Source organism: Eubalaena glacialis, chromosome 3 (assembly GCF_028564815.1).
Source record: "Eubalaena glacialis isolate mEubGla1 chromosome 3, mEubGla1.1.hap2.+ XY, whole genome shotgun sequence".
Taxonomy (NCBI): Eukaryota; Metazoa; Chordata; class Mammalia; order Artiodactyla; family Balaenidae; genus Eubalaena; species Eubalaena glacialis.
Window position 1 is genome coordinate 156,883,774 of NC_083718.1, and position 22,183 is coordinate 156,905,956.

Genomic DNA, 22,183 nt, shown 5'->3' on the forward strand with positions numbered 1-22,183 from the left:
AGAAGAGGACTGGGAGTGAGAAGAGTTGATTCTAGCAGGAGTTATGTTGAATTAGAGGGACCTATGAGAATGTCCAGCCGGTAGTTGAACACAGGTCCACTTGGAGCTCAGGAGAAAGGCTAAGTCTGCAGATATGAGTTTAGGAATCTAGATGGTCGGAGAGCTCATGAGAGTGGATGAGAACTTCTGTGGAGAGTGAGTTTGAGGAGAGAAGAGGGTCAGGGAGGAACCCTGTGGGACACCTTTCTAAAATGCCTTTTTAAAATGTGTTGGGATTTCTTCTATTCTAACACATACTTATTAGGAGAAATCACTGATTGCCTCAACTACTGAGACAAGCACTGTTAACATTTTGGGGATACCATCCCACCATTTCAGGAAGCAGATGGAATATGGAGAGCTCAAAAAAAATCTAACCTATCTTCTGGCTTCTTCTGGCCCCCTTTCATCTGTTATCCACAAAACAGTAAATGTTCTCTTAAATTGGATTATGTTGCTTCCCTGCCTAAAACTGTGCCACGGCTACCCACTCACTTCAAATAAGCATCACCATCACCTAGAAACTTTTTCGAAATGCAGTATTCTGCTCTGCCCCAGACTCCTGAATCAAAAACTCTAAGAATGGGGCCCAGCAATCTGTTTTAACAAGTCCTCCAAGTGATTCTGATGCAAGGTAAAGTTTGAGAACCACTGTGTTAAGCTAAGTGCTTCGCATGTGTTAAACTCTGTGTTATTATCGTCAGTATAGTGAGGGGTTAAGAGTGGAATCTGGAGCCAGGCTGCCTGGGTTTGAATTCTAGCTTTACCAACTTCGTGATATTGGGCCTCATTTTCTTTGTCTAAAAGATTGGGATAGTAACAGTACCTACCTCATGGAGTTGTTGTGGAATTAAATGAGTTAATATAGTAAGATGCTTACGTAGAACAGTGACTGCCATAGAGTAAGCGTCATATGAGGTCATCCTCATTTCACAGAGAAGGGAACCTAGGCTGAGACGTGAAGTGACTTGCCCAAGGTCTAGGTGGGTGGTAAAACCAGGTTTTTAATTCCCCCGTAGTCTTCAGTGGCCTCGCATGCTCTAGACCTGGGTGCAGCCTTGCCCAAGCAAAGGGAGGGGCATCTGGGTCCGAGGCCTGTAGCCCCTCTGACCCTGGCGTGCCCTGCGGTCTACTCCAAGGCTCTAGGACTCCGACTCCAATCGGGTTTGCCACCACGCAGTGTTGGGAGCGGGGAAGCTGCTCTCCCCCAGCCGCCCACCCGGCCAGGCAGCTGCAAGGCTGCACTACCGGCACTCGCTGGGGGCAGACACCAGCCGCCGCCCTAAGCGCCGCCCGCCACCCTCTCACCCCGCGACGGCGGCGGCGGCGGCGGAAGCGGGGAGGCGGGCCGCCCGCGCCGGGGCGGGGCCGCGAGCGGCATGGAGGAGGCGGAGGCCGCGGCGCGCCGGGCCGAGCAGTGCGGGCCCGAGCGGGGCCCGAGCGGGGCCCGGGCCTCCTGAGCCGTGAGTGTCTCTGGGCGGGGGTCCGGGAGGGGCGGCATGGCCGGCCCGGGTCCCCGAGTGCTGGGGCGGCCCAAGGCCCGGGAGGAGAAGAGCAGGGCCAGATAGGAGGGGGCGAGGGCGGAAGGGGGTGGAGAATGGGGGGTGGGGTCGCTGCCCTTCGCTCACCCTAGGACTAGGAAGGCCTGGGGCTTGGTTCTTTTAGGGACTGATGAGCCTTGAGAGCCGATTATTTGGCCTCCAGCCTTGGGACAATGGGCAGTCCTGTCAGTTTCCCCAGCCGCAGGGGAGTTTCCAGGTGATCTGACCCCTCTGAAGGTTTCCTTTCCAGAGAAGTTGAGCCACTGTTCCCAGGTCACACAGCGTGGATGCTGCAAGGAAGAGTTACTGGGGGGTCCTCCCTCATCTCCCCAAGAAAGCATCAGACTTTGGGAGGAAAACCTTACACCACGTGACCCTCTGGTCTCCTCAGATTCCTGAAGGCATGGGTTGGCCAGGACAGTGGTGACCCCCCAATCCGGCATGGACGATTGGAAGCCCAGCCCCCTCATCAAGCCCTTTGGGGCTCGGAAAAAGCGGAGCTGGTATCTTACCTGGAAGTATAAACTGACCAACCAGCGGGCCCTGCGGAGATTCTGTCAGGTATAGAGGTGTCCCATACCTCCCAGGGGCTCCCTCCCAGCTTTACCCCAGCCTAGACTATGGGCACTGGGACCTACTTTGGCTGCCCCCACCCTGCAAACAGGGTGGGAAACCTCTTTGTCTCATGTCCCTACCAGGTAGTGGGTTGGGTCCACAGTTCTGGAATCAGAACCCAAGTACAACCTCCTAGGCTTCTGACAAACCTGAAGTTGGATCAGGAAGGCTTTGCCCAGGGCCCACACCTGTCAGGCAGTCAGGGCTAGGACCCAGGTCTTCTGATCCCCAGCGTGGTTCTCTGGGACTGGCTCCATCTCTAGGAACTAATTGTGGAGGAACCAAGGGAATCAAGGCTCAAATGGAAGAATACAGGAGTTCTGGGTAGCGAGCGCCCTGATGAAGGGGGAAGGGTCAGGGGAGGGTCCCTGAAGGAGGTGGTCGTGAAACTGAACCCAGGTCTGGGGGAGTAGAGCTGGTCAGACAGAGGGAAGAGAGGCAAAACCCAGGTTCTCCCTGTGTCATTGCTTCAGCCAGAGCCCTCCTTTCAGAAGACCCGCAGTGATCTGGAGGGTGTGCCCCTCTTTAGTTGTCCCCACCCCTCCCCTCAGACAGGAGCTGTGCTTTTCCTACTGGTGACCGTCATTGTCAACATCAAGTTGATCCTGGACACGCGGAGAGCAATCAGCGAGGCCAATGAAGACCCAGAGCCAGAAACAGACTATGGTAGGACCAGACTGAGGATGGGATTGGTGGTGGAGGGGGTGTCCCCTGGGATCCTGTGGCTGAAATGGTGGGCAGATCCCAAGGGGTGAGACACTGCTGGAGGGACTACCTCCATGACCTGTCACACACCCACAGATGAGGCCCTGGGCCGACTGGAGTCCCCACGGCGCAGAGGCAGTGGTCCCCGACGGGTCCTGGATGTGGAGGTATACTCAAGCCGCAGCAAAGTGTATGTGGCAGTGGACGGCACTACGGTGAGTGGGCTGGTGTCTAGTGTACGGTCACTCCATTCTACTTAGGGTGTGGTCCGCTGGCTCTGGGTCCACTGCCTGAGTGGGAACTGCAGCTCTGCCAGTTTCTAGCTGTGTGACTTTGGAGGCCTCAGTTCCTCATCTGTAGACTGGGACTAATGATTTCTGCTTGTCAGGATTAAATGTAAGGTATGTGAAATGTATTATAGGTAGTGTGATATTATCAAAAGTGATCATTAGTATTAGTAGGCAGTTAATTCAGTGATCTATTTATTTCGTGGTCCCATTTATTTATTTATTTCCTGGTCCCTTCTTTGGCCTCGGCCTTGTCCTGGACACTGGGAACCTGGAGGTAGTCAGCCCTGGCCCTACTTTGAGGGGCTCCATCTGTTAGACGGTGATACCTCCAGCATGAGGCAGAGATAGTCAAGGGCTCTAAGAGTCATGAAAGCTGGCGGGGGGTCGGGGGTGTTGTAGAAAGATGGGATCTCTTTTGATGGGGGTGCTATGGAGGCTTCCTGGAAGAGATGGCCTTCAGGCTGGGTTGGAAGAGAACTGTGTGAACAGAAGCAGAAGAAGGAGGGGAGGTTTTGTTTCATGCAGCTGTTTTTTTTAAGTGCCCATAAGACAGACCTCAAATGCCAGAGTGAAGAGTTTGACCTTGTCTCTGCTACCCTGTAGGTGCTGGAGGATGAGGCCCGGGAGCAGGGCCGGGGCATCCATGTCATCGTCCTCAACCAGGCCACGGTGAGGTTCTAGGGGTAGGGGACCTAGAGGGCCAAAGCTGAGCCCTCCTTGCTGGTGACACTAACTCATGAGAGGTGTGTCTCCTGCCAGGGCCATGTGATGGCAAAGCGGGTGTTTGACACGTACTCGCCTCATGAGGATGAGGCCATGGTGCTGTTCCTCAACATGGTGGCACCTGGCCGAGTGCTCATCTGCACCGTCAAGGTCAGTGGCTCTGCCTTGGCCCTATTCCCAACACCCCTAGCTCCAGCCCTGCTCATGGCCCTGGGTTCTATGCCCCTAATATGGCATAGTGGCAAGAGCCTCTGGAGGAAGGTGACCAGGTTCCAATCCTATCCTTGTCAGTGGAGAGCAAGACAGAGTCCCTACCCTTACGGAGTTTACACCAATAGGGCAAGATCAACAAAAAGCAGCCAAGTAAATCTACAATGTCGGAAAAGATAACTTGTATGAAGAAGAAAATTAAGCAAGGGAGACAGGGTGATGGGGGGTGCATTTTAGAAAGGGAAGGCCTCTGTAAGGACATGACCTGTGCACAGAAAGCTGGAGGAAGTGAGGAGTGAGCCATGTGAATATCTGGAGGAAGAGCATTCTAGATAGAAAGAATGGCAAGTGCAAAGGCCCTGAATTGGGAAGGTGCTTGGTGTGCTTGAGGAACAGCCGGGCTGCCAGTGGAGCTGGAGCAGAATAAGGGAGGGGAGGAGAAGGGTGGTGGGAAGAGGGCAGGGAGGTAGCAGGGGACAGAGGTGCAGACTGTGTGGGATCATGTTAAGGACTAATTAGCCTAGTGACCTTGGGTGATTCTCAGAATCTGTCTAAGCCTTTAGTTATCTGTGAAATGATAGTAACCACAAAAGGTTGTTGTGATAGTTTAATGAGCTAATTTAAGTAAAAGGTTTTACATGGTGCTTGACATGTAGTTAGTGTTCCCTGAGGCTAGGTCTGCTGGAGCTGTGCCAGTCAAGCTGACCACCTTTTCTGGTCTCCCAGGATGAGGGCTCCTTCCACCTCAAGGACACAGCCAAGGCTCTGCTGAGGAGCCTAGGCAGCCAGGCCGGCCCTGCCCTGGGCTGGAGGGACACGTGGGCCTTCGTGGGACGAAAAGGAGGTGCCAGCACCATAGGCCATCCACCCTGTAGTATTAAGGGGCTGGGAGGAGCAGAACTCCAGGAGATGGGGTGGGCTGGGGGGCAGATAGGAGTCGGTGGTGGTAGGCTGGATGAAAGTGGGCAGGGAGATGGGAAGAAACTCCAGAACTGCAGCCTGGGCCCCCATTGCCACTCATTTCTGCCCCCTGCCAGGTCCTGTCCTCGGGGAGAAACATTCTAAGTCACCTGCCCTCTCCTCCTGGGGGGATCCAGTCCTACTGAAGACAGATGTGCCGCTGAGCTCAGCTGAAGGTGGGGTTAGCAGGCGCTGGGCTCCAGGGCAGTGCCTGGGCTGGGGATAGGCATTTGGGTTCTCTTTACGGGGCTCTATTCTTGACTGGGTGCCTGGTGTTCTCCAGACCACACTGGCCTCATGCCCTCATCCTGTTGACCTCATCCCTCCCTCAGAAGCAGAGTGCCACTGGGCAGACACAGAGCTGAACCATCGCCGCCACCGCTTCTGCAGCAAAGTCGAGGGCTATGGGAGTGTGTGCAGCTGCAAGGACCCCACACCCATCGAGTTCAGCCCTGACCCAGTGAGTGGGGCCTTGGACAGCGAGGCCCGGACTCCTTCCCAGTTTGGCAAGGGGCCCCAGGAAAGGTCCAGGTTGGGCTTTCCCTACCCCAGCCTGGGAGGGAACCAGGAGCTGAGGATTTATACTGAGCTCTGAAAGACGGGGCGTCTTGGTTGCGGGGAAGGAGCAGGCCATGTGAGCAAAGGCCTAGAGTTGGAGTTGGGCTGAGTGTATGGAGGGGCCAGGACAGGGAAGACCCTCTGCCTTTTCCCTTGAGTCTCCCTCTCCCTCAAGACTCTTCCCCAGGTGGGGATCCCAGTTTGAAGAGAGAGTGAGGCAAGAGCTGAACACTGTTTCTCCCTCAGCTCCCAGACAACAAGGTCTTCAATGTGCCTGTGGCTGTCATTGCAGGGAACCGGCCCAATTACCTGTACCGGTGAGCCTGGGCGGGGGCTGCATCCATCTCTGAACAGGAGGGTGCTCAGTGGTGGGAACCCGAGGCTCATGTACCTGCAGGGGGGACTCTTGAGGTGGCGGAAGGGCAACAGATTCTAGGTCCATTCACCTTTGGGGGTGAACATGGGGAATCTGGGCCCATCTGTAAGCACAGGGGAGTCCTGATTTGGGGGGACAAAGAGGCCTAATCCAACCCTGGGCTCCCCAGGATGCTGCGCTCTCTACTCTCAGCCCAGGGGGTGTCTCCCCAGATGATAACAGTTTTCATCGACGGCTACTATGAGGTGAGTGGGGCTTGGGGGCTTTGGGCGGAGCAGAGCGCAGGGTTGCTGGTGCTGAGTAGCAATGATCACAGAGGACTGGCAAGGGAGACAGCCCAGGCAAGGGCCGTGAAATGTGCAGGGCTTGGCGTGTCAGAGCCTGCAGAGGTGGGCAGGGGGTGGGTGGCTCACATGATGACCAGCGGCCATGCCCCTTAGGAGCCGATGGATGTGGTGGCGCTGTTTGGTCTGAGGGGCATCCAGCACACTCCCATCAGCATCAAGAACGCCCGTGTGTCTCAGGTACCGCCTAGGCAAGGATGGAAGGGGTGGACACCTGGCTCCACTGTCCACCCCAAAGCTCATGTGCCCTATTCCTACTCCCCACCCAGCACTACAAGGCCAGCCTCACTGCCACTTTCAACCTGTTTCCGGTGAGTAGTAAAGACAAAACTCTTGGACCTAGAGAGGGGAAACATGGGCATAAGTCTGGTCTTATTATATAGCAAGCTCTTCCTCTCTCTGGGTCTCGTCCTCCTGATGTGGAAAATGGGGGTAGTGCTGCTGCCTGAGAAGTGGGACGGAGGTGGAAGAGACAGGGGATGAGAAAGTCCCCCTTGGGATCATGTTGTCCCCCACCCCCTACAGGAAGCCAAGTTTGCTGTAGTTCTGGAAGAGGACCTGGACATCGCTGTGGATTTTTTCAGGTGAGGGAAGTGTCCCTCCATGCAGCTCCAAGCTGCGTAGGGCCTCTTTGCTTGACTGGGTCTCCAGGGAGGAAGGCAATGAGGGGTCTTGGAAAGCTTTCCGGAGGAAGCAAGCTCCAAGGTGGGGAAAAAGCCTGAGCAAAGGTAGGCTGGCGGGGGTTGGGGCTGGAGTAGAGAGTAGAAAGGATGAACGGAGACAGTGGGGCTTTGGGGGAAGGAGGCATGACTCCTGAGTCCCATCTCCAGCTCTTCCAGCATCACTGTGTGACTGGGTTTGTCCTTGCCCCTCCCTGAACCCCTGGACCCTGCCTCTCAGTTTCCTGAGCCAATCCATCCACCTGCTGGAGGAGGACGACAGCCTGTACTGTATCTCTGCCTGGAATGACCAGGTAGGCTGAGTGGCCTGGGGTCAGCTGTGGAGTTGGTAGAGGCCCCGAGCTAATACCTCCCATCACGGCTCCCTGTCCCCAGGGGTATGAACACACGGCTGAGGACCCAGCACTGCTGTACCGCGTGGAGACCATGCCTGGGCTGGGATGGGTGCTCAGGAAGTCCTTGTACAAGGAGGAGCTTGAGCCCAAGTGGCCCACACCGGAAAAGGTACCCTGGCAGGGTAGGGTGAGTGAGCTGAAGTCCCCTACCAGCTCAAAACCTTGTAACTCTCAGAGTCTTCCACGCCCCCAGCTCTGGGACTGGGATATGTGGATGCGGATGCCGGAACAACGCCGAGGCCGAGAGTGCATCATCCCTGACATTTCCCGATCCTACCACTTTGGCATCGTTGGCCTCAACATGAATGGCTACTTCCATGTGAGTGGGAGGCAGGGGTGTTGGAGCATAGGGCACAGTGTGGTAGATGGGGCAAAAACATGGACTCGAGCAACCCCAGCTCTGCCACTCACTAGCCATGTAGCCTTAGGGAAATTACTTACCTTCTTTTGCCTCAGTTTCTTTATTTGTGAAATGAGGATAAAAATACTCGTACTTCATAGGGTTGTGAAGTTATGAGGTTTAAATGAGTTAATATGTATAATATGCTTTGGACTGTAAACATTATATAAGGATTAGCTGGTATTATTTTTATCATTACTATTCTTAGCACTAGACTGTGGGTGTGGGGAGGATATTTCTGCTGCCACGCACTCGTCCAGCCCAGCAAACTCTGCCCTCTCCTGTCCTTGCAAGTGCTGAGGCCTAAGCCTCAGCCTGAAGTGAACAGAGAGGGCCCCAGGTCCCCACCCCTTCATTGCTGTGTCCAAAGGGCCACTCCCCAGTTATAGCCAGGGAGGCCTTGAGACAACCCAGTTTAAAGAATGGAGAGTTTCCAGCTTGGAACCTCCTAGAAGCCGGAAGGGCCTTCAGAGGCTGATTACTACAAGACCCCCACTCATCTCCGAGAGGGACGGGGAGTGACCTCATGTCCCTCACCCTTAGTACCTTAGTCATAGCGGTTTTCTCCCTCCCAGTCAAGCCTGTCCCTTTGCAGGGGCCGTTCCTGGCTTCTGTGGCCCTAGAACAGCAGGCCCAGGGAGAGCCACTGGGGACAAGGACTAGCTCAAGGGTCAGTAGCATGAGATGCCAGTATGAGCATGAGCTCTCTGGCAATGGTGGAGCCAGATTAAAGCTAATAAGAGTCTGCCAAGCATGCTGCCAAGAGGATGGGGAAGACGGGAGGAAATCAGAGGGACCTTTATAGGTCTAGGACTTCATATGTGGTGGGTCAGCGGGCAGGTGTGGGCCAGACAGTGTAATGCCCTTATTTTCACCTTCACATCCATTCCAGGAGGCCTACTTTAAGAAGCACAAGTTCAACACGGTTCCAGGTGTCCAGCTGAGGAACGTGGACAGGTGGGGGCTGGGGACGGCCAAGGGGAGGATATTTAGGGGCCTTGATAACCAGTGCCTGACAGGCCCTACTAGCCCTGCGGTCTGTGTGTTTACCCCAGCCCTGCTGCCCCCCAATCTCCATGTCATCCCTTGAGGGGCTACTCCCTCCCCTGACCCATTTCTCCCTCTCCTTTAGTCTGAAGAAAGAAGCGTATGAAGTGGAAGTTCACAGACTGCTCAGGTATGGCCTAGGGCAGTGTGGGGTATGAGGCAGGGGGTAAGGAGAAGTCAAATACTGGGAGTCTTGGCCCCATAATTTGTGCAGCCCACTGCAAAATGAAAACCAGGGTCCCTTGTTCAAACATTATTAAGTGGGACTTCCCTGGCGGTCCAGTGGTTAAGACTCCACACTCCCAATGCAGGGGGCACGGGTTTGATCCCTGGTTGGGGAACTAAGATCTCATGTGCCGTGGCCAAAAAACACCACAAAACAACAAATGTTAAGAATTCCAAGATGGCAGCAGTAGAGCATTAAAAGCACAGGGCCTGTGTGGCACACTCATGAGGTGGGCCCTGTCTTGGCCTTTCTCCCCCACTCCCTGCTGCAGTGAAGCTGAGGTTCTGGACCACAGCAAAAACCCTTGTGAAGACTCTTTCCTGCCAGACACAGAGGGCCACACCTATGTGGCCTTTATCCGAATGGAGAAGGATGATGACTTCACCACCTGGACCCAGCTTGCCAAGGTGCCTCAATACCACACCTACCCCAGGAATACCCCTCCCCAAGATACAAGGAGCCTTTCTGGAATCTTCCACCTCAGAACCTTCTCTTCATACTCTCAGAGCCTCTCTTCTAAGCCCCTTTACAAATCCATATTCTTGAGGATGCTACCTCTTGCAAACTGAGGAGGCTGCTGAGGAGAGGGAGGCTAAGGGCCCACCCCACAGCTCTCCGACTCTTGCCTTTGCCCCACCCCACCCCCACCAGTGCCTCCATATCTGGGACCTGGATGTACGTGGCAACCACCGGGGCCTGTGGAGATTGTTTCGGAAGAGGAACCACTTCCTGGTGGTGGGGGTCCCAGCCTCCCCCTACTCGTGAGTGACTCTATTCTGTCCTTGGAAATGGAAGACTAGTGGGGTTAGGGGACGTAGCTAATGACCTCCTCCCTATTCGTTTTCCTGTTATCTTCCCAGAATGAAGAAGCCACCATCAACCACCCCAATTTTCTTGGAGCCACCCCCAAAGGAGGAGGGAGCCCCAGGAGCTGCAGAACAGACATGAGACCTCCTCCAGGACCCTGCAGGGCTGGGTACTGTGTACCCCCAGGCAGGCTAGCCCTTCACCCAATCCTGTAGGATTTTGTAGACACTCTCAGGGGCTGGGGCTGGTTTGGTTTTAACATGAGACTTAATTACTAACTCCCAGGGGAGGGTTCCCTTGCTCCAACATCCCTGTTCCTGAGTTGGAGGTCTATTTATTTACTTCCTTGTCGGGAGAGGGCAGGATAGTACCTGGGAATCTTTGGGATCCCTGGGTAGCTGATCCTGCCCTTTGTGTACTCCCTCCTCCCAGGCCTGGCTCAGAATCTAACCTATTTATTGACTGTCCTGAGGGTCTTGGAAACAGGCGGAAGCCTGGAGGGCCTTGATTTTTTTTTTGGACTGGGGTGCTGCCCTGAGGGTGGGGCAGGCTCTTACTCAGGAAACTGCTGTGCCCAACCCATGGACAGGCCCAGCAGGGGCCCACCTGCTGATGCAGACTCACTCAGAGACCCTCAGACACTGAACCAGGCCTCTTCTCAGCCTCCTCTTTGTCCAGATTTCCAAAGCTGGATGAGGTGGTCATTGATTAAAAAAGGAGAAAAGTTCTGGTGATTGTCTCGTGACTCTGTGTGTGTGTGTGTGTGTGTGTGTGTGCGTGTGTGTGAGAGAGAGAGAAAGAGAGAGAGAGAGACACAGAGACAGAGAGAGACAGAGAAAGAGAGAGAGATGGGTGGGAGACAGGATGGTCATGATGGATGATGAGTTTTCTTTACTGTCCTCCACAGGTTTATCTTCCATTTGGGGCCATTTGGCCAGCAGGGGACGCCCAAGTCTCAAACTCCAAGATTTTACCCTAGAACAACAGAGTCTGACCTTTGCCCCACCCTACTTGGGGCTGAGCTCAGAGCGGCCACCCTATACCCCATTCCCACTGTTTAATTAACCATCAGGCTGTTTCCTGCCTAGCTCGTGTCTGGGCCAGGGCACCTGTCCCCAAAAATGGAGCAAGAGAGAGCAAAAAGGGATACCTGGGGATGGGGGGGTGATAGAGAGCAGGTGAGTACAGTGGAGGTGGGAAGGAAGTGGATGAGACAGAGCTGAATGGGCATCATCAGGAAGTGAGGATTGGGCTGCAGGTGGAAACACAGGAACAAGGATGTCTACGGCCCTTAGGGTACTTTGTATGCACATTCCATATCTGGGCATTTTTCTGGAGAAAAGCCATCATTTTCATCAGATCACCCAACCAGTGATCCAAAGAAGTCAGGAAGATACTAAGTTAGTCATGCTAGCACCAGAAAATGGATGAGATTGTCCAGAGGAAGTGGTTGAGATAGCCCAAAGCAGAGGGCATGACATTTAAGGAATCTGTGAAGGACTTAGGTTCAAGAGAGTAAGTGTAGGACACTTGGAGAAGGGGTCTGCCTGCAGAGCCCTTGCAAAGTGAGCCTCATGAGCTCCTTATATAGAGCCTTGGCCAGGGAGGCAGGAGCTGGCTGGAACTCTGCCCTGTCACCAGCTCTCTGCCCCTACCTCTCCAAGTGGTGCCTGGAGCCCTGCTCGGCGATGGCACGGGTGGTGTGTGGCTTCAGTGTTTGCTGGAGGTAGAGATAGCGCTTGAGGTGCCACAACAGCCAGGTTGAGGAACAATTAGCTCATAATGAGGTGGAGGAGGCCCACCCAGGGCAGACAAATCCCTTGTAGCCTTATCTATATAGGCACCTGGGGGTGGGGTAGTGTGAGAGTCATAGAAAGGTGGTGAAGGTGGGAGGGGGGCTAAGTGCTCTACCTGCCCATCCCCCCAGCAGGCTGCTGATCTGGGCCTCACAGACCAGCTCTCAGGCACTGCGTTGCACTGGCTAGGTCACAGTTCCTTTTTGGATTCATGAGGGGTGATGGTTCTGGGTTGCCCTAGTAAAACCTGGGAAGAGGAATCCAGGGCTCAGAGGCAAGCAAGGAGGACTGGTTTGCCAGACTGGGCTTTGCTTGGTAGTAGACACCATATCCTCTGGCCACAGCCTCCCACCTTAGTGCTATGTCTCCTGCAGCAGCAATCAGATCCATGTCTGGGACATTCTGGCCTAAACGTAAATCATGTTCCCATGTCAGCCAGGATCCCACCCGGCTCTGGAGTCAGATGTCCTGGACCCAAATCCAGGCTCAGCTCTTCATGGGAGGTTGTGGGCCTGGAACAAGTCACTTGGCCTTTCTAGGCCCAGTTTCTGGAACATGGGGGTGGTTAAGACTAAATAAGAGGGCTTCCCTGGTGGCACAGTGGTTGGGAATCTGCCTGCCGATGCAGGGGACACGGGTTCGAGCCCTGGTCTGGGAAGATCCCACATGCCGCGGAGCGGCTGGGCCCGTGAGCCGCAATTACTGAGCCTGCGCGTCTGGAGCCTGTGCTCCGCAACGGGAGAGGCCGCGATATTGAGAGGCCCGCGCACCGCGATGAAGAGTGGCCCCCGCTTGCCACAACTAGAGAGGGCCCTCGCACAGAAACGAAGACCCAACACAGCCATAGATAAATAAATAAATAAAAATAAATAATTAAAAAAAAAAAAAAAAAAGACTAAATAAGAGATCAAATCTGTAGAGCACTGGGCAACCAAGACCGAGAGTAAATGAAATTCTTTCTGAAATCCCCAAAGCAGGGACAGGTGGGGGGCTGTGCCTGCATGAGAAGGGTAGGCAGCTTGGGTCCCCTGGTGGGGGCTTCTGGAGGGCTTCCCAGAGCCTAAGGAATGACCCTCTTCCATCGCCCTGGCAATATTTCTGGTCTCCCTGCCCCCACTTGGGCACAAGCTTTTTATTTTCATAGCTTTCCAGCCCAGTGCTCCTACCCAGGAGAGGGCAGTTTCAGGCCAAAGTCCTCCCACATAGGACTGCAGACTGGCCCAGCCCCTGCTTCCTCCCTCAGTGTCCTCTTGGCCATCCTTGTTAGGCTCCCTCCCAGGCCTGGCATCCAAATGAAGGTGAGAAATAGCCACCCACCTCTGTGCTACTTCCATTCTGCTACATTTCTAGGAGCCTTCTGAGTCAATAGCCCCACAGGAATTTGAGGCCAGTTTAGGCATGATGGGTCCCTCTCCTGAAGGATACACAAAAAGAGTCCAAATGGAAACATTTTAATGGGTTTTTGAGTTCTGAAGTGCTTTCTACGCATCTGCCTGGTGACTGCTGATTTTGCATATGCTCATGCTATCGGTGCAGTGCCTTTAATCCCCCCTGTGGAGTACTGGGATCACCAAGAGCACCCCACCCCCTGGCCTGAGAGGGTATCAAGGGTTTAAGAAGCAGACTGGAGGAATGGGCAAGAGGATTGGCTACCTTAGAGGCTCTGAAATAGGTGGACCCCAACCCCACCAGTGGAAGGACAAGTCTGGCACAGGTTGAAGGGGGTGGTGCCTATTTGGCCCCAGGCCCACTCCGGCCCAAGTGACACTGTTAGATCCTGTCCCCACGCTGATCACTGCCTCTTGGCAGTGCCGGGGTGCATCTTCCCAGTTCCTATATGGCAGCAGCAGTGGCGGAGGCAGAAGCCAACTTATTTCAGATTGCAGTACAGATACATGGACACAATCATGGCAGCCAGCTGGTGAGAAAGGAACAGGCAGAGAGGAAGAAACATGATCAGGGTCCTTAAGCTCTAGTCCCCTGCCCACCAGACGTTCGACATGAAGCTTTGTTAGAAGTCTGTCTCTTCCAGAAAGGCCTCAGACATGGGTCAGGCAGCCCTGAGCCCGTGGGGATATCCTGCCCCAACCTCCTCCCCTCCTTACCTCCAAGCCCGCAATTCCGGCTGCCACACCACCCACGGTAACTGCATTGGTTTTGATGTCATACAGAAGCTGATTGAAGCAACCCTTGGAGGGGAGAGAGCATCTGTAGTCAGCAGCTGCCCCCACTCACATTCGGCACTCCGAGGCCATTAAAGCAGCCCAACCTCCCAGGCCAACCTATACCTCTACTTTCTGGTACTGGGCCTCGACACTAGTGCAGGGTTCCACTAATGTGCCATTGTCACGGTCAAAGCAACAGTATTGGGGAAAGACGTTGTTCTCTTTTACATAGGGAGAGTCCTCAAAATCTGTGTAGTTGTTGAAGCCACAGCACTTGAGCTGAAGATGAGGGGAAGAGGTGGTCAGTGGGGCCTTGCTTATTTCTCCTCACCCCAAAATCTCCCCCAGCCCACCTTACCCCTTCCATGGTGGAGTTCCACACTTGGGTGAAGTCTTTTTGGGAACCGTACTCTTTCTTGATGGTGGGCACTACCATCAACGTCAGGAAGTTCTCAGCCTGGGTGGGGAAGGTCAGTGTTTAGGGCCTGGTAGGGAGGGTGGCCATTCGCAGTGCTTTGCCCAGTTGTCCCCTCCTTGCCCCATCCCCGCTCCTCACCTTTGTGGTGTACACCAAGGCAACCACAGCAGCTGCAACCTCAGTAATGAAGATGACGAGGAGGATGAAGAAGAACTGAGTGGAGAACAGGGATCTTGAGTTTTAGGGAGAGAAAGTCCCTCATGCATTCCTTGCCCTAACCCACCCCCACATGAAAACAAGTCAGGGGCCCCACTGGCTGAGGCCCCTGGAGTCCAGAGCAGGGCTTGGGGATCCCCAGGGCCTGGTGTCAAGGGTGAGGGACCCTGGGCCTTGGTTACGGGCCTGTGGAGCTGGGTTTGACACACCATCATGAGGGCACACTTGTTCTCAGTCTGGGCACCATAGCAGCCCAGGAAACCAAGAGCGAAGAGCACAGCGCCAGCTGCGATGAGGAAGTAGCCCACGTTGACAAACTGCATGGCACTGGATGATAGTGGCCCGAAGATCTTCATGAAGGATGGTCCGTCGACTGACACCCAGATGCCCACTGCCAACAGGGCCACACCACACAGCTGGAGACAGAGAGGCAGACCTTGAAACAGTGCCATCAAGCAGCTCCCTACCACACAATTGAGTTAGGGAGATGGGAGACGAGAAATTTCCCCCTTTATTGACTATGGAGTCTAAAAACTCATCCTGTAGGGAGGAAAACATCCTTTAGAGCCAGAAAGGCGGGAGCTGGAACATCCATAGCCAGCACCAGGCTGCACACCTAGCAGATATAAATGGGATCAGGGATTCCAGAAATAGCTGAAGGGTGGGGGGAGGGGCAAGGCTTTCCCTCACTGCTGCCAGGGTCATGCCACATAGCTAGGGGTGAAAAAAAGCAGGTGAACATCCCCCCCCCAGCAGCTTCCCCCCCCCCCGCCCCCCCCTCCATTCCCCCCTCCAGGTGCCTGGAACAACTATGGCCTCTGATAGGTGGAAACAGGGGGGTGGGAGCCTTGAGCAGTCTCCACAGTCACCATAGCAACAGAGGCATGGCTGAGGTTTACACCTGCTCCCAACATTGGAGAGGGCGGTGGTGAGAAGGGATACCCACCCCAAGGCCCCATTTGGCTCCCCTCCAGAACCAGCCTAGACCTCTCCTTGCCACCCAAGTGGAAACTGAGGCACCAGAGAGGGAGTACAGCCAGAGCTCTTAGAGGCTCTCTGGCTCAACCCCCAGCTCAGAGGGAATCCTGAAGCCTAGACTGGGGAGGATGGCACTGCCCAGTTCCCACAGCTCTCAGAGCAAAGCCTTGCTGATCCAGAGCTTCAGTGGATAAATCAGCCTGACACTGCCTAGGTGTCCAGTCCCCGCTTTCCGGCTATGGAAACCAGGAGTGAGGTGGCAGATTGTGGGTGGATCCCAGGCATGTTTGCCCAAGGACAGAAAGCTGGGCTTTTAGCCTACAGGGTCAGATTTCAAGGAGTCTGAGGCCTGCCCTGCCGAGTCTGGCAAGGCAAGGGCAACAGAGGCAGAAACCAAACCAGATTTGTCTTTAACCCCCTCGGGCCAGAGCCCCTGCTCTCCAAATCCCTGCAATCCTGTTGCCTTCTTCAGATACATGGATGAAGTCTAGTTTCCTGAAACCAGAGGAAGCCCAAGGCACAGACCACATTGGAGTCAGTTTACTCACCCCCAGACCAATTCCTCCAAATTCATCTATACTTCATGTCTCCATTTCCTCCCCATTTACTCACTCTAACCCACTCTCATGTGGCTCCAAGGTCTCTGGTGACATCCTGTGCTTAGTCATGGGCATATCCTCCTTGACCTCCCTGATACCTCGCTCTCCTGGTTTGCTTCCTGCTGTTCTTTCTTCATTTGCTTCCTGGTGGCCATTTCTCTGTTTATCCCTTGTAAGCTGAGTTTCCTGGAGTTCACTCTCCCTGAGTGCTCTCACCCCTCCCATGGCTTCAACGACCACCTATGGGCACATGACTTTCAAATATCGTGAGCTGCAACCCCACTGGGTACACAGCTGCCTGTGAGATATCCCCTAGGTTGTTCTGGCCAGAGACGTGGTCATCATCTCCAAGATGATGCCTCCCTTGCCCCTTCTTCCATCCCTCAGCCACCATCCAAGGGCTTTGTCCTTTGTCCACTTTGTCCATTTCTCCCCATCTCTAGGGTTCATGCCTCATTGCTCAGCTTCCTCAAACATGCCCTATATAATCTGTTCCTGGGTTTCTGAACAATATCTGATTTCATTGCCTTTGGGCCTTTCTGCATGCTTTACCAACCCCCTCACTCAGTGCAAATTCCTAGCCTCAGCTATTTCCTCCTAGAAGTCTTCTCTGACCAGGCAGGGTTCAAGCCCCTCCTATGGGCCCCTGTGCTAAGACCACGTATACTATGTCGAAACTGTCTGCCTATCTGGCCTGCTGGACCTGAGATCCCCAAGGGCAGAGAAAGGGCTTGCTCACCTGTCACCCCAGCACTCAGCACAGAGTCTTAGGCAGTGTGTTTGTTGAATGAATAAGGGCCGCTTGCAGCTGACACTCTGCTCTGATGTCTCTGGGCCTTCTGTGCTTTTGGTTCCCCATCACACAGAGGCCACTGAATTTCCTTCCACACTAGGTGACCTTGGGCAAACCCCTTCCCCTCCCTGGGGCCCCAGTCTGTTAGCCTACCCTGCCCTGCTGTAAGCCTGCCTGAGCTGAAGCTTCCTGGAAAGGAGAGGATGCCCCTAACCTTCTCCACCCCAACTATGTGGCAGCCAGGCTGCTACTGGGACCAGGACTCAGCATTTGGGGAGACTTCTGCACCTCCTCAACTTGCAGGAAGAGTCTGGGCATAGCAATCTCCTCTTCCCCAGTTCAGGCTCTGCTCAGGTTAAGACCCACTCCTATAGGGAACCCCAAAGAGCCCATAACCCCCACACTTACAAAGATGAGCATATTGAAGAGGATCATCATGGTCTTAATGAAGCTGAAGCACTGCATGGTGGCTCCTGGGAGGCAGATGTGTGTGTTAGGACCTCGCTCCCTGCTCCCACCCCCAACCTGGGCTGACATACCAACTCCAGCATCCTGGACTCATATAATCACCAAGCTTCTCCTGCATCTGGACTCTGACACCTCAGGACTTTTCCCAATTCCCATCCTGACACCCCTATCCCTCTGTACTGCCCAGGCCCTCTACTAACACCTGCCACTCTGAAATCCTAACATCCCAGGTTCCTCCACTGGCACCCCAAGCCTGACTCCCACGCTACAGGGTCACTCCATGCCCTTCCCTGGCACCTGTGTATCCTGGGCTTTCCACTCCCCCCGAACCAATCCTAGACTCTTCCAAGACCCTCTCCATGGCCCTTCCAGCTCCCCAAACCTGTTTCCAGATTGATTTCACTTCACGGGATAGTCTCTATCCTATGCCATCACCTGTTCAGGGTTCTTGGTAGTGAGTTCTGAAAGAGGGATCTGCTGAGGCTCCAGAGGGGACTGCAGCTCCGGGGAACTGCCACTGAGTGGGCAGGCGGGGAGACGGAGCTGGCTCTCACACAGCACTGCTCACCTGTGGGCGGGGCAGGTGCTTTAAAGGCCTCCTTCTGCCCGCCCGTCTACCCCACCCGCAGCCAGTCCGGCTCCTCCTGCCCCTGCTGCCCCCCTGCTGCCTGGCGCTCCGTCCTCACAGCCCCAGCCGCCTCGGGGCTCCGCCTGGCAACGCCAGCCACGGGCAACACCCCTCCTGACCTGAAGAAGAGAGAGGTCTGGGGGTGGGGCAAGTGGCCGCCCAGAACTGTGTGCCCTCCACCACGGCAGTGCACAGGCGCTTCCTACCCTGCACCTGCTGATACTGTCGTACACACCCTGCATGCTCGAGGCACGCACATCTGCCCAAGCTGTATATTCACACACACACACACACAAACACCTCCTAGTGCTCTCAAATGCACACTCACACACGCACACACACACTCTGAACTGTGTGGACTGACTCCCAGCAACAATCAACAGAGCAACATCTGAGGTACGTACTGAAACACTCTCTCTCTCACACACACACACACACACACAAACACACACACACTCTCTCTCTCTCTCTCACGCAGGCATGCCCACACGTGCTTTCAAGGAAACGGCCAAGGCTTGGAGTTTTCTGCCCCCTCCTCTGAGTGGCAAACGACTCCTAATCTTCTAGTCTTTTTCTCTCCACAAACTTCAACCCCACACCATTGTAAAGCAATTATACTCCAATAAAAATGTTTAAAAAAAAAAAAAACCTGCAACCCATCTTTCTCCTCCCTGAGTCTTTCCTCCTCACTCTTCTCCCTTCCCACCCTTTTTCTCTCCTCAGTCCTCTCTCAGCACTCTGCATACACCCCTTCCATTCCTGCCAGCAGGGCGCACCATGGTCCCACAAAAGCACTGCCCCCCTTCCTCCCCCGACCCCTCCCCACCAAGTTCTACAGCTCGGTAATCCCCATCATCTTCAGTCCTTCCGGGGCTGCTGGTCCTGATGTCGAGGTGCTGGGAAAGTTCTGGCTTTTAAGTCACTCAGACCAAGTGCTCGAATCCTGGTGCTGTTGCTTATTAGCTGTGTGACCCTAGGGGCATTTCTTAGACTTGGGTTTAAGCCTCTGTTTCCTGGTCTGTATAACAGAATAGTTATGGGGTTTTCAAGTGAGATTTAAAATGAGATTTTTCTTCCCATTCTGGGACATAAGGGAATGACCACAGAGTGAAAAGTTCAGGATAAGGAGAGTCACAGCCAGAGGGGGTGTGGGATGGAAGATTTTTAAATTGTTTTGTTTTTATAATGGGAGGAGGCAGTTGAAGAGACAGGAGAGAGAGGAAGGCTGTTAACACTAACATTTGTACGTATCATGCTTTAAATGCATAACTTATATAGTAAGTCTTTTTTCCCCTTTCACAACAATCTTATGATATAAGATTCTCTTTTCTTCTGCTTTTTAAATATGGGGAAAGAGAGGCACAGAAGGTTAAGTGCACATTTCTGAGTGAATGAATGCTTGCAGAAGAGCAGGAGTTAAACGTCTGGGCTTTGGACCTTGGCCATCCCAGATTTGAATCCCTGCCTGCCTCTAATTGTATGAGCCTAACTGAGTGAATTTACCCACTCACTAAAAATGATTTATAACTCCAAACCAATACTCACAGCACTTTTGTGGTCATTCATGGACATGCGCAGAGCTGCAAAAAATTTGAGTTGTCTACCATGCTTGTTCTCAGCTGAGGTTGAACAAGGGGATGCTCTGCCTTCTTGTTTCAGCTCTCACAATGTAAACAAGCGTTCTTTTTGTGGCCTATTTAGTGTCTTTCATGTTTTTTGCATTTTTGTGCTTTTTGTTGGTGACTTTGCTATTAAAGACTCCCTCCAGCGTAGTGCTGAAGTGCTCTCTAGTGTTCCTAAGTGCAAGAAGGCTGTGATGTGCCTTATGAAGAAAATACACGTGTTAGATAAACTTCATTCAGGCAAACGTTGGCCATTTGTTGGCCGGAGTTCAATGTTATTGACATCAATATATTTCAAATGAAGTGGCTTTAACAGAAATACAAATAAACTAGGTTATTGTTCAGTTGACAAAATGCTGTGACCAGAGGTTAGTATGAATCTAATCCTGTATTTCTCCTGGGAGCATTGGCTCAATATTTGCTAATACAGTGTTTGTGGTGACTTTATTAGGGCTAACTACCACGAATAACAAGAATCGACTGTATATGAAATAGGAATAATGACAGAATCTCCTTGTAGGGCTGTTGTGGGATTAGATGAGATTATGTTTGCAAAGGACTTGGCACTGTGTTTGGCACATAGTAAGTACTCAATAAACATTGTTAATGTTGTTAACGTGGATGAGTGAGAAAATGAGGGAGTGATTTTTTTACTCAGAGTTCCTTTTTCCAAGGGGCCAAGCTGAGGTTTTCTGGCTCTTCGGATGGACCCATGGAGAGAACTGTGAGGGAGCCTGACCCCTAAGGGAGGGGCTGGGGATCAGGACCTGTAATAAAGAGCATCACTCTTACACAGACTCTGTATGTCATAGAGGCCTCAGCTGCGCTGGCCAGTAGCACCATCAGGCACATGACAGAAGTTCCCTGCGCCCATGGGGCCTTCTCAGCTTGTCTGTGCCCCTCGGCCCCGGGGCTTGTTATTTATTTATTATTTATTTTTGGCTGCGTTGGGTCTTTGTTGCTGCGCGTGCGCTTTCTGTAGTTGTGGCGAGCGGGGGCCACTCCCTGTTGCGGTGCGCGGGCCTCTCACTGCGGTGGCCTCTCCTACTGCGGACCTTGGGCTCTAGGCCCGCGGGCTCCAGCAGCTGTGGCACGTGGGCTCAGTAGTTGTGGCTCACAGGCTCTAGGCACGCAGGTTTCAGTAGCTGTGGCGCACGGGCCCAGCTGCTCCGTGGCATGTGGGATCCTCCCCGACCAGGGCTTGAACCCGTGTCCCCTGCATTGGCAGGCAGACTCCCAACCACTGCGCCACCAGGGAAGCCTGGCCCCGGGGCTTAATTTCCCCCTACCGGAGGCCAGGTATAGGCTGGCCTCGGCTCCGGTTTCCCAGGATGTTCAAGTGTAGCCACAGAAGGTACCGGCAGAAATCCCAAGGCCCAGCTGCCACCACTGCAGCCACCAATCTTGCCACCATGGCCACGGATATCAACGGCACCCACACTGCCATCACCAGGGTGTGGATCCTTCCACCGCAAGGTTAGCCGAGGGCCCTGAGCCAGGGTGGGGGGTGGGAAAAACAGGGCCACTCAAGTTTTCCCCACATTATCCCTGTGCAGGCACTGTAGGGGACACACCTTCTGTGAATTATCACCCCAAAGGTATGGTGGGGTCTTGATGGCAGGCATCCCAAAGGCTGAGAGCCTTAACGGAGGATGTATTGGCTGGAAGTGGAGGGCCTGGGGAAACGGGAGAATCTAAGAGCAGTGGAGCTTCCAGAACTTCTGCTTTCCTCACACTCTTCCCTCTCCTTCCTCTCCTCAGTACTCAGACACCTTTGTCAACCTGGCAGCTTTCTGATCCTCTAGAAATGCCCAGAAACTAGTCCAGAAGCTTGGCTGGCTCCGGACCTGCATCTTCTAAGGGCCACGGGTGGTAAACAGCAGACAAATAACAATCCTTTCTGCTCCAACTGCTTTACTCCACTCCAAGGTGTTTCCAGCTGACTATGTAGGGTATGACGGCAGGGTTGGGACTGAATGCTCCCAGGGATAGGCTTCAGCGACAGCAGCAGCCCTCATAGTAAGACAGTGGAAGGACAGAACAAGGTCAGCAACACACACCGTCTTTGGTCTCAGCTTTTGATCTGCCCTACGAGGTGGGGGAAGTTCCTGCCTTGCACTCCCATCTGCACAGGGAAAAGGATCTCCGGAAACATCTTGGAAGGTATAAGAAGCCAGATCCTTGGAGAGGGAGGTAGAGGCACAGATCAGAAAAGGATAGCATGAAAGACAGATTTCACTGCTCCAGTGTAAACCTTGAGTGCCTGAGTGAGAGGTGTATGTGGCTCTGTGTGCCTGTTACGGTCAGTGCTTGTGAGACCAAGAGAATGGGGATCTAAGCAGACATGTGGCTGAATGTGCCTTTGCAAAGAATGTGCCTCTGTTGCCAGCTGTGTGTGTCAAGGTGTGTTTGTGAGCGTATGAGTGGGTTGGAGAGAGAGGCATCATCTCCACGAAGAGGAATGAATGAAGGTCAGGAGGCGGGTGCGGGCGGCCGGAAGGAGGAGAGCGTCAGCTTCTGATGGGGGTGTACCATCTTCAGCCCCCCAGCCATTCTCTGAGGTTGGTATTTTCCAGGACTAACA

General features: G+C 53.7%; 3 protein-coding genes across 4 annotated transcripts; 2 read left to right on the forward strand and 1 right to left on the reverse strand.

Annotated features, from left to right (window-relative positions):
- The first annotated feature begins 1,406 nt into the window (after positions 1-1,406).
- POMGNT1 (protein O-linked mannose N-acetylglucosaminyltransferase 1 (beta 1,2-)) lies at positions 1,407-12,552 on the forward strand. Of its 2 annotated transcripts, XM_061184272.1 has the most exons (23): positions 1,407-1,502; positions 1,972-2,141; positions 2,747-2,861; positions 2,997-3,115; positions 3,794-3,859; positions 3,950-4,063; positions 4,850-4,967; positions 5,161-5,259; positions 5,416-5,543; positions 5,888-5,958; positions 6,187-6,262; positions 6,458-6,541; positions 6,631-6,672; positions 6,887-6,945; positions 7,262-7,334; positions 7,417-7,545; positions 7,630-7,755; positions 8,729-8,793; positions 8,969-9,013; positions 9,381-9,516; positions 9,761-9,870; positions 9,970-10,085; positions 10,824-12,552. In XM_061184272.1, exons 2-22 carry the CDS (start codon positions 2,022-2,024, stop codon positions 10,055-10,057), a joined length of 1,983 nt encoding a protein of 660 aa, XP_061040255.1. In that variant the 5' UTR covers positions 1,407-1,502; positions 1,972-2,021; the 3' UTR covers positions 10,058-10,085; positions 10,824-12,552. The 2 variants fall into 2 exon arrangements, with proteins under 2 accessions (XP_061040255.1, XP_061040254.1); XM_061184271.1 differs by lacking the exon at positions 10,824-12,552 and having other exon boundaries at positions 9,970-10,643.
- A 621-nt stretch (positions 12,553-13,173) lies between these two features.
- TSPAN1 (tetraspanin 1) lies at positions 13,174-17,921 on the reverse strand. The gene is made up of 8 exons (XM_061186637.1): positions 17,785-17,921; positions 17,290-17,354; positions 14,721-14,927; positions 14,434-14,508; positions 14,236-14,334; positions 14,001-14,156; positions 13,818-13,901; positions 13,174-13,630 (listed from the first exon to the last, which is right to left on the reverse strand). The coding sequence occupies exons 2-8, from the start codon at positions 17,344-17,346 to the stop codon at positions 13,583-13,585; spliced, it is 726 nt and encodes a 241-aa protein (XP_061042620.1). The 5' UTR covers positions 17,347-17,354; positions 17,785-17,921; the 3' UTR covers positions 13,174-13,582.
- Positions 17,922-18,754: 833 nt separating this feature from the next.
- P3R3URF (PIK3R3 upstream open reading frame) lies at positions 18,755-21,404 on the forward strand. The gene is made up of 3 exons (XM_061184004.1): positions 18,755-18,819; positions 20,855-21,075; positions 21,361-21,404. Exons 1-3 carry the CDS (start codon positions 18,755-18,757, stop codon positions 21,402-21,404), a joined length of 330 nt encoding a protein of 109 aa, XP_061039987.1.
- The last annotated feature ends 779 nt before the right edge of the window (positions 21,405-22,183 follow it).